Source organism: Lepidochelys kempii, chromosome 10 (assembly GCF_965140265.1).
Source record: "Lepidochelys kempii isolate rLepKem1 chromosome 10, rLepKem1.hap2, whole genome shotgun sequence".
Classification (NCBI taxonomy): Eukaryota; Metazoa; Chordata; order Testudines; family Cheloniidae; genus Lepidochelys; species Lepidochelys kempii.
In genome coordinates this window covers 31,381,674-31,397,021 of record NC_133265.1, presented here as the reverse complement: position 1 = coordinate 31,397,021, position 15,348 = coordinate 31,381,674, and the positions used below count along the sequence as shown (strand labels likewise).

Sequence of the window (15,348 nt, the reverse complement as noted above, 5' to 3'; positions counted from 1 at the left end):
GGCTGGGGGGTGGGAGGGAAGAAGGGGCAAAGCAGGGAGAGGACAGTGAGAGGGGGAGCACATAAAGGGCCAATGGGTGGGCAGCAGAGGCAACACATAACAAACTGCTGCCTGGCGCCTTCCTGCACTCACCAGCCACTGCAGCTTGCAGCCAGTGCTGGTCAGAAACGGAACCGGGGGCAGGGCCCTGCTGGCTGGGAGCCGGCATGCAGCGAGGGCTGTGCTGACGGACCAGAAGAGGGAGCAACCAGCCCCACTTGCTGCATCTTCGCCTTATCATCAACCTTGCACACCCACCCCCATTGCCAGCCACTGGACCGCTCCATTCACCACTTAGAGTTGTCCAAGAAAATACGTGGTCACTGAGGTTCATTTTTAATAAATCTTGTAATGATGGGGAAATTCCAGGAGACTGGAAGAATACTAATGTGTCAATATTTTAAAAGTGCAAGCAGGATGAGTAGCCTGACAGCAATCCAGGGCTAAATAATGGAAAAGCTGATATGGGATTAAGTCAATGAGGATTTGAAGGATAGGAATATAATTAATGCCAGTCAACATGGTTTGATCAAAATAGATCTTGTCAAATAAGCCTAATTTCATTCTTTGAGGCGATTACAAATTTGGTTGATAAGGTATAAGTATCAATGAGGGTCGATTTTATGAGTTTGCTGAGGTGCCATTTGGACATTAAAACTGAAATCTAACAAATTAGATTTGCCAATTTGAGAAGTGTTATTGCCAATATCAGAATGAAATGTAATTAGGTTACCCTCTTTTTACTGAGTCCAGGGAGCTTTAGCTTAGTAATTTTAATGCTAGGTTCTTCTCAGGTCAATGTTTACCTGGGACAGTATTTCTAAAATAGGACATTTGGTTATTTTTAACCAGTCAACAGTTTATTAATTCACCCAAACTATATCATATACAATCAGCAGTTCAGTAAAACTGTAGGTACAACCAATGTTTTAGGCAGTAACTGCATACAAAAGATACAGTCTTGCAAGCTACTGTCATAGACTAGGGGCTGAGGTTCAGCTGTTCTACCATGTAACAATACAAATCACCAAGATTTCTTCTTATATTTACTTATGATCTTCAATCTTCAGTTCTTTAGTATCTCTACCACATTTATTATATTTCCAGCCTTCCTCCAAGGCAGGGGTGGCCAACCTGTGGCTCCGGAGCCGCATGCAGCTCTTCGGAGGTTAATATGCGGCCCTTTCATAGGCGCTGACTCCAGGGTTGGAGCGACAGATGCTAACTTTCTAATGTGCCGGGGAGGGGAGGGTGGGCGGCGACGGCTCACTGCTCAACCCCCTGCTCTGTCCCAGGCCCTGCCCCCACTCCACCTCTTCCCCTAAGGCCCTTGCTCCTCCCCCTCCACCACAGAGCCTCCTGTGCATGCGAAACAGCTGATTGCGGGAGGTGCTGGGGGCTGATGGGGGTCTGCTGACACATTACTGTGGCTCTTTGGCAATGTACATTGGTAAATTCTGGCTCCTTCTCAGGCTCAGGTTGGCCACCCCTGCTTCAAGGAGTAAGGATACACTTGTTTTAAAGGCACTTTTAAGGATGTTTTCCCTGCTGTTGATTGGTTTGGTCTGAAAGGGACAAGTTTAAAATATCAAGCAATTGCTTAAAGTTGTTGTTTTATTGTTTGTTGCTTTAAATCTCTTAGGTTAGTTTGCATAGACTTACAAAGGAGACCATGCAGATAGCATTAGTTAAAATCCAAAATATTTCTTGAGATCTCACTAAAAAGTGTAGACTCATTAAAATAATGTTCAGTTATTTATATTAAAGAACAGAAGGCGAAATACAATCTTATCTGAAATCTCACCACTTCTTTAGGGCTACAATAGAACAGGAGACATTGTCCACATATGAAGAGCCAGTTTATTTGATTCATGAAGGCATACAATGTGCAGCTTCTAATTTTGGGTGAAAGGCATATTGGTGGGATGAAACAGATTCTCCATGGTATATTTGATTCATAAGCCAAACAGATTTGGGGTGAAAACTTCTTGGAGTAAACAGGAAACTTGTTCCCTAACATAACATGCTGTTCGTGACTGGTTTAAACTCACAGCCTCCCTGCTCATCTCTTGATTGGGATTCACTTACAGAATGCAGTATGCCACCTTGCATAGTAAGACAAGGTGTTACTGTGATCCAAGGACCTCTTGATGCCAACTGGGAGAGGGTTATGGGCTCCTGCCAGTCAGAAGTGACAGCACCTATGGGGGAACTCCAGACGGCGGCAGCTAGCCAGAAGGAATTACTGCCAAGCTTGAGTCCCCATTTCCCTGAAAAGCATTAGGATTACACGAACATTTTTGAAAAGAACAGTGAGGACTTGCTGCCTCTGCACCGAAACTATTACTGCCCTATATATCTGCAACCCAGGGTGAAGATCCCTTATGGACTGATCAATGTCTGAGCTTGAACTGGCAGCCCTTCGTGAATGTATCCTTGAAAACCTGGCCAAGGGCTTCATCCGGCACTCCACCTCACCAGCAGGGGCTACAGTCTTTTTCGTCAAGAAAAAGGACAAAACGCTACACCTTTGCGTAGATTGGTGGGCTCTAAACCATGTAAAGGTCTGAAACGGGTATCCTGTACCCTTAATCTCAGAATTAGTAGATCGTGTGCAGTCTGCCAAAGTCTTCAACTTAATGCACATCAGGTCAGGGGACGAACGGAAGACCACATTTTGAACCTGCTATGACCACTTCAACTATTTAGTAATGCCATTCAGGTTGACCAATGGTCCTGCAACCTTTTGCAACACTTTGTGAATGACACATATTTAGAGACATCCTGGATCAGTATGTAGTCATCTATCCTGATTTCTGAAAACACAAGTATGTCAGTCTTGAGGAGCATTGTTACCACGTTCATTCCATCCTGGAAAGGCTACAAAAGCATGGCCTGTTTGCAAAGTTGGAAAAATGTACTTTTGACCAGTCCTCTACAGGATTTTTGAGTTACATCCTCCCCCCAGAGGGTGTTAATATGTACCCCCAGAAGGTGGAGACCGTTACACTATTACCTTTATAACCAAACTTGTAAGCTCATAACAAAAATCAAGTTAGTTTGACGGGATCTATTTTCCATAAACCCATGTTGATTGGTATTTTTCTTTATTAATCGAGTCCCATATTAGCCACTTCACTATCTTGCCCAGAATTGATGTCAGGCTGAGGGACCTAAAAAGACCCAGTTTTGTAACACTTTGTTTCCAAAATTTCTGTGTGCTGTTGTATGAATCTCCACCTTTTGTTCAATAAACATATACATACTTTTCCTATAAACAAATCTAAGTGGTGTGTGCTAAGCAAAGCTGTGTTCCAAGGTGAACTAGTAAGCAGTGGTATACTGTTCCTTTGGGATCAGTGGGCCTGGTAATTCTGTGAGTGTCCAGTTGGGCAGGGACTGAAGACTACAAGTGGATACTTGAAGGATTTTTCGGTTGGTGTGTGCCTGTCACTAACCTGTAAAGAGAAAGTGGAGCCTATGGAGGTAGTTGCTAGTGTTGCCAGTAGCCAGTGGATCAGGGCACTGATCCCGAACAGGCACAAACACTGTTCACTCATGCTAAGGGCAGGTGGAAGCGAGGTTTCTCACAAACCTGGGTACCCCCAGGGAGCATCAAACTTGTGTTTAACTTTTTGTTTGACATTGGAATCAAAAAAGTGTCAGACCTGGGGAGCCTTATAAACTTTCTGAAAGAACTCCAAAGAGGATATGTGTTGTCAATTAGATTGTTCCTAATTCCTGTTTCAGATTCTGGTACGCCAGCCCAAGTAAAAGAAATTGAACTGCAAGGACGCAGCACGCAGACTGCACCAAGCAAAATCCAACGTAAAGGATGGCGTCAGGTATGGCGTGGCAGGGAAGAATGCATCCTTGGTGAACTGTATTGGGGCAGCAACAAGTTTGTTGGGAGGCCCTTTCCTGACCCTAACTACAGCCCTTAGTTCTGCAGTGTTACACAGGTATACAGGGAGACACACTGTGCAGTTCCTCTAGCCTGAGCAGTAGTCAGTAGGGAATTCTTACATTATTGAATTAAAGAAAAAGAGCAGCATGTACTGGTAATGGATATTGCTTCCCCATGAGAGGACAGTGGTCATCAGCCCCGCACTTGTTTACTCCACGGGAAAAAAAGTATTTTTAAAAAAATCTTGCAGGTGATCAGTTTATCAGAATTCAGTAGGCTGTATGTGCAGTAAGATGTCTTGAGCTATGACATTTTACAACGTTTCCCTGGAAGTTTTAGTTTGACACCAGTTGCAGTAGTAGCTATGACATGGTTCAGAGGAAGTGTGTATGCCCCAGACAGCTAATATTTTTAATAGGATCCCTATGGAAAGAAGAGGGAACGTGATTTCCACCTCAGGTTGTTGGGGTGTGGGGAAGGGGGGAACAGCAGAAAAAGGGACGATTGATTAGACCAGGAGCAGAAAGAACATATTGCTGCAGGAACCAGTTTGTGGAAGTATGAACGTAATGTTTGTTTGCCTGCTATATTATCTTCCTTCAGTGACTTAATCTGCTTATTTTCACAGATTTTAAGGCCAGAAGGGACCATTGTGCTCATGTAGTCTGACCTCCTGTATGAACAGGCTATAGAATTAATCAAATTTGTAAATTTTACAGTTCCAGCCTGGATTGATTCTAAGCAAGATGATTGAAATAACTGATTTCAATCATTCATATAGATATAAACTTGATAACTTGTACGTCTCGCTCAAGCAGTGACTTGCCTTAACAAATCTCTTCAGCCTTCATTTTTGATATCAATTTTGTACTATACTTCTTCAAAATATAGTACATACACCTGTTTCACTGAAATTCCTGGGAGTTTTAGCACTAATGGGAACAGGATCAGATCCTGTGTAAGGAACATTACTCGAACGAAATTAAATCCAACCACAGAGAGCAGCTTGCTACACATTTTTTAAAAACAAAACTTTTTCTTTATTAGGTTTATACTTTCAGCAAAATGTTCAGTACTGTGTTATATTGAAATTATAAAATATTGCTAGTAATCTATTATCTTGTGAGAGGCCACAACTAACCATCTCCCTAGGGAGCCACCTGTATGGGTTTTTTTATATATATATCGTCCTTGTCATCAGCAGTATGCATTTCTAAACTGTTTCTTTCTTACTACCAGACCTTGTATCCGTTCATCACACTTTGCACATTTGGCCCATAATTTTTTTTAAATTATTTATTTTTTTTATTATTATTTTGACACAGTCACTATCAATAGGTACAAGGACACCTTTAGCATATTTTCCCATAGAGTAGTTTCTCTGATCTAAAAACCTGACAGTCTTTTCCTCTAAAATATCTGGTAAGATAGCTGAGCAGCCTACACCAAGGTTTCTCAACCTGGGGGTCGGGACCCAAAATTGGGTCCCCAGAATGTTTCAAAGGGTCATGTGGCAGCTCCCATCCCAAGGGGGTGGCTGGGCTCGTCTCCCTGTTCCAGGCACTGCAACCTCTGGGGTCCAAGCACCACTCAAGTTTGGCCCCGGTATTGTGATGACAGGAGCCCGGGTAGGCCAAATTTGAGTGAGTGACGTTGCAACCCCATGAGTCAGGTCACAACTTCGCTCACAAATTTGGTCCAGTCAGAGGGAGGGCCAGACCTGAGTGGTGCTGAAACCCCGGAGGTTGCAATGCCTAGAGTGAAGAGCCAAGCCCAAACAGCCCCACAGCACAGAAGCCACCACTGTGGGATTAGTGCTGGGTAGGATCCAACCCCCACAGGGGCAGGATCCAACGGAAAACACCCAGCTACTCTGCCCCTGGACTATTTACTGGGTCGCAACAGGTCATAAACATTTACAAATGGGTCCTAAGCCCAAAAAGATTGAGAACCTCTGATCTAGACTAAACATTATATCAGTCCCATCACCATATGGGAACTTTATATCAACTTTATAGTCTGAATTCCCTTATTAATTTAGTTTCCTACTTTGGAGACAGCTGGAATACATCTACATAGAGCTGTTTGGGTGACTTCTTGCAATTTGACAGAGAATCCTAATGGAGTACAGTTATGACACACAGTTTGGACACTGAATGTAGCTTCTGTATTCAGCTTTTCCCCAGTAACTATGGAAAGGCTGGGAGGAATTTGGCTCTAAAAGTAATGAGTTTTAGACTTTGACCAACAAAGCACTTAAGTACATGCTTAACTTTAAGTACAAGTAGCCCTAACATCATTAGTCATTCCTGGGTTCAGGCTATAAAATTTCCTTATGCATTTGAAGTTTATAGTGTGTAATAAAGTTGAGGACTGTACAGAACATAGTTTAAATCCTATTTGTGCTGATAATTTCATACATGTGAATTGTGCAAAGCACTGAGCTATTCCAACATACTACACTATTTTTCTATTTAAGTGACTTTGGTATGTAATGAACTTAAGTAACTTGTCATAAATTAGATAAATGTCAACTAGCAGGTTTCTAGCAATCTGTTCCATTACTTTCTTTTCGGGAAGCTGCTTTTCTCTTGTGATGTCAAATGGTATTTAAAAATAAAGTGAAGATAGGAGTTCACTAAACTTCACATGATAGGGAATCTACTGCATCCCTACATATTTGCTTTAATGGTTAATTACCCTCACTGTTAAGCATTTGTACTTTATTTCTAATCTGAATTTGTCTAGCTTTAACTTGCAGCCATTGGATTGTCTTATCTTTCTTGTCTGCTAAATTAAAGAGCCCTCTGCTATCAAAAATGTCTTTCCCCCTCCCCTTTGTAGGTACTTGTGGACCATGATCAAGTCACCACTTAACCTTCTCTTGGGTAAACTAAATAGATTGAGCATTTTAAGTTTGTCACTATCAAGCATTATTTCCCAACCTCGATTCACACCTTGGGACTCTTTTCCACACCCTCTCTAATTTTTTCAACATCCTCTTTGAAGTGTTCACGCCAGAACTGGACACAGTATCCAATAATAGGCTCCCTATTGACAATACAGAAGTAATGCTACCACCCTGTTCTTATTTGATATTCCCCTGCTTACACATCCAAAGATCAGGTTCACACTTTTAACCAATGCATTGTGAGCAGGATGGCTAATGTAGAGACACTGCACCATTGCTACTTACATTGGAGCAATCCGATTGATTCAGCTCTACAGTGCAAATGCAGCCATTGCTAATACTTGTAACAATAGTAGATAAAATTTCACATGGGAGAGTATTTTTAAGTTAATGGTATCCCTTTAAACTTAGGGAAGGAATATCTTTCTAGGTACATTTTAAAGTTTATATCTAATATGCATGGATATAGCATTGTACGAAGCATGTGATAACTACTTACTTAGTGTGCTAATAACAGAAGAAAGATGTGATTTGTTTGTTTCTTTTTATAGAAACCTGTGCTGATTAAAACAGAAAGTGGCTCTAGACTCTGCATTTCACCTCCTCTGGAGTACTCTGATGATTTTGAACCTTATGAAAGCTTGAATATGGAGACAAACGACTATCATATTAATTGTTCCCAGGTACAGTTTGACTTCTGCTGTGGCATTGTTCATGATCAAATGTGAGTCTAAATGAAAGTGGGCTCAATTGCCATAGTTTTGGCAGCTGAATACTAATTCTCACTAATTCAAGCAAACCCATAATGTATATGGATAACTAGAGTATTTGGGAGTGGTTAAAAGTGACACCAGAAGGGTCAAAAATGAAAACATCTAATGTGTCATTTTAAAAGCATCAGTTTAGTCTAATTGCAGTCTACAACACTAAAATACGTAAATCATAATTGTTTGTCTTTTGCATGGTGTCACTACAAGGCAGAATTAAGGGTTCTGCTGAAGGAAAGCTTTCAGCCCTTAGAGGGATTGTCCACAAAGATTCCACTCTCTCAATTTTTGGGTCAATGGCAAACTTTGTCAGTGATGATTTTATGTTTTCGTCAGGTGATTGATAAAGCTGTTAGTAGTTAAAAATTTTATAGCATTCTTCACCATATAATTTTGACCGGTTTCTCCTCCCTTTCCCTACTTCTGGTTCATGTCCCACCCCATGTCTCCTATTTGTACCTGCACACTTTTGGTGTGGTTGGCCATTTTGAAAAAAATATTTATTTTTAGGGAACTTAGGGTGATTTGCATGTGTGGTTTTTTACATATTAAGGTTAGAAGAAAATATAGTTTTTTTACACATTTTTAGAGAAAAATAATTTGATCGGTTTTTAGATAATTTATAAAGTGGATTATCACAAAGTGGTAAAGGAAAAATGTCAGAAAAGAGTTTTTTAAATCTGCACTAAAGGAATAAGTTTTAAAACACAAACATGTCAACAAACCTCTTTAGAGAAAAAATAATCTTTATTCATTTTTTGAAATAAAGGTTGTGACACTGGCCGACCAGGACTGCCTGGTCTTGCTATGGCTTTAGGCCTCAGGCGAGCGCTGACAAATTAACCACTGGAAACTAGTCTGCTTCACCTATGTACTAGTATGGTTACAATGGGTATTGGACTTATAACAATGTATTTGGTGTTTAGACTTTAGAAAATTCTTGTAAGTTGTTGCATGCATTAAGCTCACTTATAATATCTTTATCACATACTATAAGGTAATATTTAAGTTTTTGCTTTGTATCTGTAAAACATATTTTCTCTGAAATGAGTCAGGAGGAATCATCTCCTGCCCATCGAGAAGGCCTATCAAAACTAAATTGGCCATTGTGGGACATCACAATACAAAGAGTTGGTTAATTGCCCCATTAAACCCATGAAGAGGCTATGTGCAAAAGGGCTTGTCCCATCAGCTTGAATTCTGGAAAAAAAGAAATAAAAATAGCTGACAAGAAATTTTTTCATCTTTTGCTGTTTGGACTCTCACAGGACCAGAGCTACAAAACAGAAGCAAAGATTCCTAGGGTTAACCTGGATTAGCCCTAAAAGACATTCAGAGCTGACATATTACTACATTTCTGTCAGCTTTTGAAACTAGAGACTGTAACTCATTTGTGTATATATGTGTGCCTGCTTTAACTTTGTAATAACTCGTTCATTTCTTTTCTTAATTAATAAATCCTTAGATATTTACTATAGGGGCTACAAGCGTTGTCTTTGGTGTGAGATATAAGGTACACATTGACCTGGGGTAAGTAACTGGTCTTTTAGGACTGGAAGTAACCTGACTATTTTGTGATCTTTTGTGTAAAGTGACCATCTATTAATGCTTAATTTGCACCAAGGCTAGGCTTGGCAGTTTATAACCTCAGCATATCTGGGCTTGCTGCATCAGTTATGAATGTAAAAAAAATTGTTTGACCTCCAGCACCTCTTTCGTTACAAATTAAGCACTGACATCTATCACATAGGCCAGCCTGCCTGAGTGGCAAAATTGACTGGAATGCCCCAAGGGACCATCTGTGACTCTATGGTAAGGCTGTTATAGTGATTTAGGAGTTCACACTTGTTACTGGGTTGGTGATATCTGATATAGAACATACAACCAGTTTGGGGTCTCTGCTCTGCTTCTTGACAGTCTGTCCTAAGGTTGGCACTCAGTCGGAAGCAAATCCAGACAGTGTGACAAAATTAATAAATATTAGTTTTTAGAAAAAAATGTTCTTTATGCATTTAGGTTATTTTGAAATAAAGTCTGAAAAATAATTGTATATCTTTTGAAATAAAGACTAGTACATGTATTTTTAGAGTACATGAACAAGACAAATTGAGAGAACCGCCAAGGAAAGCAAAAGCCTCTTCGCCTGTTACAGAAAGAACAAAGAGAGAGAGAGAGAGTGAGTTTTAAAGCAGCAAGAAAGCCTGTTACTGATCACATGGCAGAGAGAAGAGAAAACCACCTTAACTCTGTGACTGCCTCTAGTGAAATGCCAACAATTCCAGGGTCAGCTAGCTTGGAGCAAATCACACCTCTTGGCTGAGCCAATCAGAAGCTGTTCTATAACTACATCATCTAATGCATCTCCCTGAACCAATCATAATGTCCCACATGACCACTGAGGCGTGGTTATCAAGTGTTGGTCAATTAAAAAAATACAGCTGTTTTGATGAGCCATTTAGAAATAACCTTTCGCAGAATGGATTGGTTCAGTGGTTCTCAAACTTTTTTTTTTTCTGTGGACCACTTGAAAATTACTGAGGGTTTTGGCGGACCACTTAGGGATCTTTCCAAATGTTGTTTGTACTGTTAGCTAACTAGTGTAAAACTAACCATTGTAAATATAAAAAAAAAAATTTAATAATAAACTTTTTTTGTTTTAATGCGATGGATGTGCCCTCTCTCTCCTGCTGAGGCAGCCCCCGACCTAGGGCTGAAAAGGAGGGGGGTCTCTCCCCCACCACAGCAGCCACAGAGCTGAGGTTGGGAAGGAGAGCCATCTCTCCCTGGCAGCCGCAGCCTTGGAGGTGGAGAAATTCTTTCTCTGGCCGCCGCAGCCCTGCACATCCCAAATTCCCCTCACCCCCTCTTCTCACCCCACTGCTCCCTTCCACCTACCTCCTATTCCCCCGAAGGGCACCACCTCACCTTACATGTGCATCTTCTCCAGGATGCCTGCGTGGCTCCACTAATTAGGTGTGCGGTCTCCCAGGTGCTCACCTTAGAGGGAACTATCCACGGACCACCTGAATGAAGCTCACGGACCACAGTTTGAGAACTTCTGGATTAGTCTGCAAAACTCTAGTCAATGATTGTCTGACCAGTGTGTATAAAACCATGCTTTTTTGCACGGGGTTTTAAATTGAGAACCTATAGATAGGAATCATGTTTTTACAAGATGCCTACAGACACCAAGAAGCTAGAATTGCCTTTGAATGCACCTGCATGTATTCGGAAGAGACAACCTGTTTACACTTATTTTGCTAAAGAGGAATCACCAATACCAAATCCCATGTTCCATCCAGAATTTGAACTGAAGAACCAGGGAGACTTTATGGAGTTGTCACCGGTTGTAAATGAGGAAAAAGATGTAAAGGACGGGGCACAGAGAGATTTGTTGCCTGTTATGGAGCAGGCAGACTCGAGAGCAGAGGTAAGAAGGGTCTGTATTATTTTATAACAAATTGTTGAAAAATTATAAGAGGTTAAATATTTATATTTTTTATAGGCAGGAGAGGAAGAAAAGCCTTATATACATGGACAGAGCGGCTGTGGAATTGTCAGAGGCTAGTGAGGCTCAGAGTCAGGCAGTAACTGATGAATCATGGGCAGATGGCGACATTGTTATGGTAAAAGTAGCTGAACGTTTTTACAGATTCTAAAAAAAATTATTACAATCACGCTTTTGAAATGAGGGGTTTGGGGTTTTTTTGACAGATAACCAAGCCAGGACCATACAGGATCACAACCCAATTGTGGAGCAAGTGGCCAACAGCTTCAGAACTATCTAAGCCAGAAGCACATGACGAGGTAAGACAGCTTAGACCATTTTAAAAGAAAATGAGGTAGAAATACAAGGCTTAAAAGCGATCCATTTGTTTTTAATAATGGAGCAAAGACAGATGATACGGAGAGAAACTCAGTTCCTGACAATGCGACTGACAGGGATGATGATGATTCAGAAACAGATGAGGGTATGATTGAGGTAGCATGTGTGAATTTTTTGCCTTTTTAATTTTTAAACTACCACAATGAAGGATTTAAACCCTACTTTTTTCTTTGCTTTTGACAGATACTTCAGGATGAACAGGATAAAGAGAACCAGCCTTTGGGAAGGATAAACCTGATATGCACATGCTCCTTTTGCATGAAGCAAGATTTAAAAAAAAAAATACTGTAAAAAGTACGGTAGAACCTCAGAGTTATGAACACCTTGGGAATGGAGGTTGTTCGGAACTCTGAAATGTTTGTAACTCAGAACAAAACTTTATGGTTCTTTCAAAAGTTTACAAATGAACATTGAGTTAATACAGCTTTGAAACATTACTATGCAGAAGAAATATACTGCTTTCCCTTTATTTCTTTTTAGTAGTTTACACAACACAGTACTGAACTGTATTTGCTTTTTCGGTGGGAGGGGTGCTCCCCTGATTGCTGCTGCTGCCTGATTGCATACTTCCACTTCCAAATGAGGTGTGTGGTTGACTGGTCAGTTTGTAACTCTTGTGTTCGTAACTCTGAAGTTCTACTGTAAGGTGGTTGACCAACAGAGCTGTAAAGACTGTTGTTAGGGCAGTTGTAGTAAAAGCCCTTTACCTTTGCTTGAAAGGACAGCATTTAGATAACTGTGACACTTGTGTGATAAATTAAACCAGTCAGTGCTGCCACAATTGTGTACTTTGGGGATGCTCGGAAACATTTCACCAGATAGGATGCATTTCTTCGGAACTGAATGTGGCACAGATCCTAAGTATAATTATGAGTGAAAGCTACAGACTCAAAGGGCTTAACTTGACCACTGAACCATAACTGAAGTTGTCAAAATGATAAAGGGGGTAGAAGAGCCACCATATCCGTTGTCACTGCTGATAGGCATTGGAAATAAGGTGCCAGCAAAAATTGGCCAGATGGTGTGTTAGAGGGTTTGTAAAATAGATTATAAAACCTTTTACATGACAAAACCTCATCTTAAAGGATAAAAAAATTGAAACTGAATATTGATTAAGATGTACATGGCCCACAGTCAGAAACAAATGTAAAATACAAATATGTATAATTGCTTCACATATTACTGCTTTTAAGTATTAATGTAAAATATGGTGCATTGCTCTATATTATACAAAAAACAAACCAACCCAAGTTTGTTTTTTTTGATATGCCTTCAAGTTTTGGGTCAGAAATAGTGGGATTGCTAAAGAAAATGTATTGCTTTCCCAGGGAGGTTGGGAGTTTTGGGGTTGTACACCCTTCTATGAGGCTGCTAATAAAACATAGTAAAATTCTGAGTAGAAAATGAGTTGTAGCTTGGCTTACAGATCAAGATGCTTACACTTTGCACAAACTGGCAAGAATTACATTTAAAAGAAATAAAAAGGTTGTGCCTGATGTGGATGTCAGCATGACCCCAACTCTAACCAGTGATGGTTGTAAATATGTTTTAACGGTGATAGACATTTTGTCTAAATACGCCTGGGCAATATTCCTAAAGCATAAGATTGGAGAAGATGTGGCAAAGGTGTTTTAAAGTTATTTTTTAGGTGTTTAAAGCTGGGTGCCTAAAAAATTACAGACAGATTGAGAAAAAGCGTTTTTAAACAAAGCTTTAAAGAATTTGTTAAAACAACAAGGTGTACACCATTTTGTTACCAATAATGAAGTCAAGCCAGGGCTTGTTGGAGAAGTTTTACAGGACTTTAAAATCAAAGATGTAGGTATTTTACTGCCCGTAGCACCTGTCGATGCATTGACATACTGCAGGCCTTCACATACAGTTACAACTGAAGTTATCACAGAACTATCAAAGAATGACCAAGTGATGTTTCCCATGCTAACTCACTGAGTATGTGGAAAACTGTCTATGGGGACAGTTTTAAAATAAAGGAAATGTGAGCGCTTTTTAAGAAAGGAGATCATGTAAAGGTGTCTAAATCAAAAGGAGCTTTTGAAAAGAGATATCTGCAAATCTTTACCAAAGAATATGTATTATGTCTGTTCTTTTAGAACAAGGGCAGAGACCAGTGCACACATTAAAGATTACAGAGAAGAGGAAGTTGTGGGATCTTTTTACCCTGAAGAATTACAAGAAGTAAACACTAACCAGGACCATGTTTGCAGAATAGAAGAAATTCTAATGAAGAAAGGATGGGTGAGAAACAAGTGTTTTCTGGTGAAATGGAAAAGGTGGCCTGAAATATTTAACAGTTGGATTAAAGCGTCTCAAAAACTCCAATAAGGGCAAAAATGGCTGAAGGAGGGTTTTATGTCACTTTATCTCACAATGTATCTTCAGGGACTTTTCCTTAAAATACTAGTTCCAACTTTACAATACAGTTAGCCAAGCCTTTGGGATGTTGCTTTATCAGAAATTGATTGTCACTCATGGAACATAATCTCTCATGATTTACCATTCATGATAGCATTGAAAAAAAGGTGATGATGATACTATATAGAAGTGGATTATTCTTCAAGCATTCAGTAGAGAACATCAGAGAAACCATGAACAGCGATCCCAAGATGCCTGAAGTCAACATCATTTAAAATGCAGTGACCAGAAGGATTCAGTTAAAAGCAAAAGCAGACAATGAAAACTACTTTTTTTGTATGGGGGGAATTGGGAGCGATACCGAATGAGAAATGTAAGATAGTCTCACACCCTGCAGACATTACAGGGGGCTTTAACGCTTTATACATGCACCTGGATATAGTGGAACATCAGTTACTGGGAGACTACTATATACCACTGTTGCAGCAACAAAGAATTTATTACTACTACATATGACATACTGCATTATGCCCCTGTGAGTAAGCAACACATCAGTACCATCACTATTGAAATAAATAGTTGAACCAGAGTAAAAAAGTTTCATTTCGTTTTGGGAAGGTGATTGTTACATTGCATTTGCGCCCCAAGCCAGTTAAGGGATGTTGACTGTAAAAAAAAAAAAAAAAATTAGGGGGATCCCTCTTTGTGTAGGAACTACTACAAGGCCTAAATTCGTTATGCCTTACCAGGAATATCTAGGATTACCCATCATGTATGGGGCAGGTTTTGATAGATATTCTGTAGTCTTTTTAGAAAAAAACTGATTTTGAGAAGGGGTTTAGAAATAATTAAGCCTCACATGAAAACAGCAGCTTAAATTATAATCAAGATATAGTGAACCATGTGTCTAGTGCCATTATGAACAAAGTAGACATGCGCATGCAACAGGAAGGTCAGTCTAGTGGTGATGAGAAAAAGCAGTATCACAACATCAATTTACAGGCCCCCAGGCCCTTGGGAGGAAAAAAAAGCTGTCAGAAGATGCCTCAGAAGAGGAAGCAGAGCATGGCTGGTGGTAAAAAGGATATATTTTTAAAATACAAAATGGCTTTCATTCATTGTAGTTCTGAAGAATGTGCCAAATCAGAATTGGCTCCATTTCAGATAGCCCCCACTCAAGCCAACATCAAGAATAGCTTTTGTGTAAAGGTGCCACCTTTGGCTGCTTTAATGGTGAATGCCTCTCTAGACTTTTTTATTTTGGGACACAGGGATCATTATTTAGACCTCCACAACACAGTGCTGTACATATGCTTCAAGGTTGTGAAAGAAGATGGGTCAGACATTGATGAAGATGCCATGGTAGCCCTAACAAAATACTTTATCGTCACCCTTTTTAACGAGTTGGATGTCAGTTTAGGTGACCATCTTATCAGCCAGAGTAACAATTGTTACCCTTACAGAG

At 40.1% G+C, this 15,348-nt stretch overlaps 1 protein-coding gene across 9 annotated transcripts in view; it reads left to right on the top strand.

The window, feature by feature from the left end:
- Nucleotides 1-15,348, top strand: part of KATNIP (katanin interacting protein) — a 181,367-nt gene that overhangs the window by 26,899 nt on the left and 139,120 nt on the right. For 8 of the 9 annotated variants that reach the window (XR_012161174.1, XM_073362645.1, XM_073362649.1 and 5 more), the window contains exons 4-5: nt 3,790-3,884; nt 7,409-7,540. Coding sequence is in view for 8 of the 9 variants with exons in the window: in XM_073362645.1 (XP_073218746.1) it covers nt 3,790-3,884; nt 7,409-7,540 (227 nt within the window). In the remaining variant the exon portion in view is untranslated. The remainder of the gene's footprint in view (nt 1-3,789; nt 3,885-7,408; nt 7,541-15,348) is intronic. The other variant, XM_073362648.1, reaches the window with a different exon arrangement.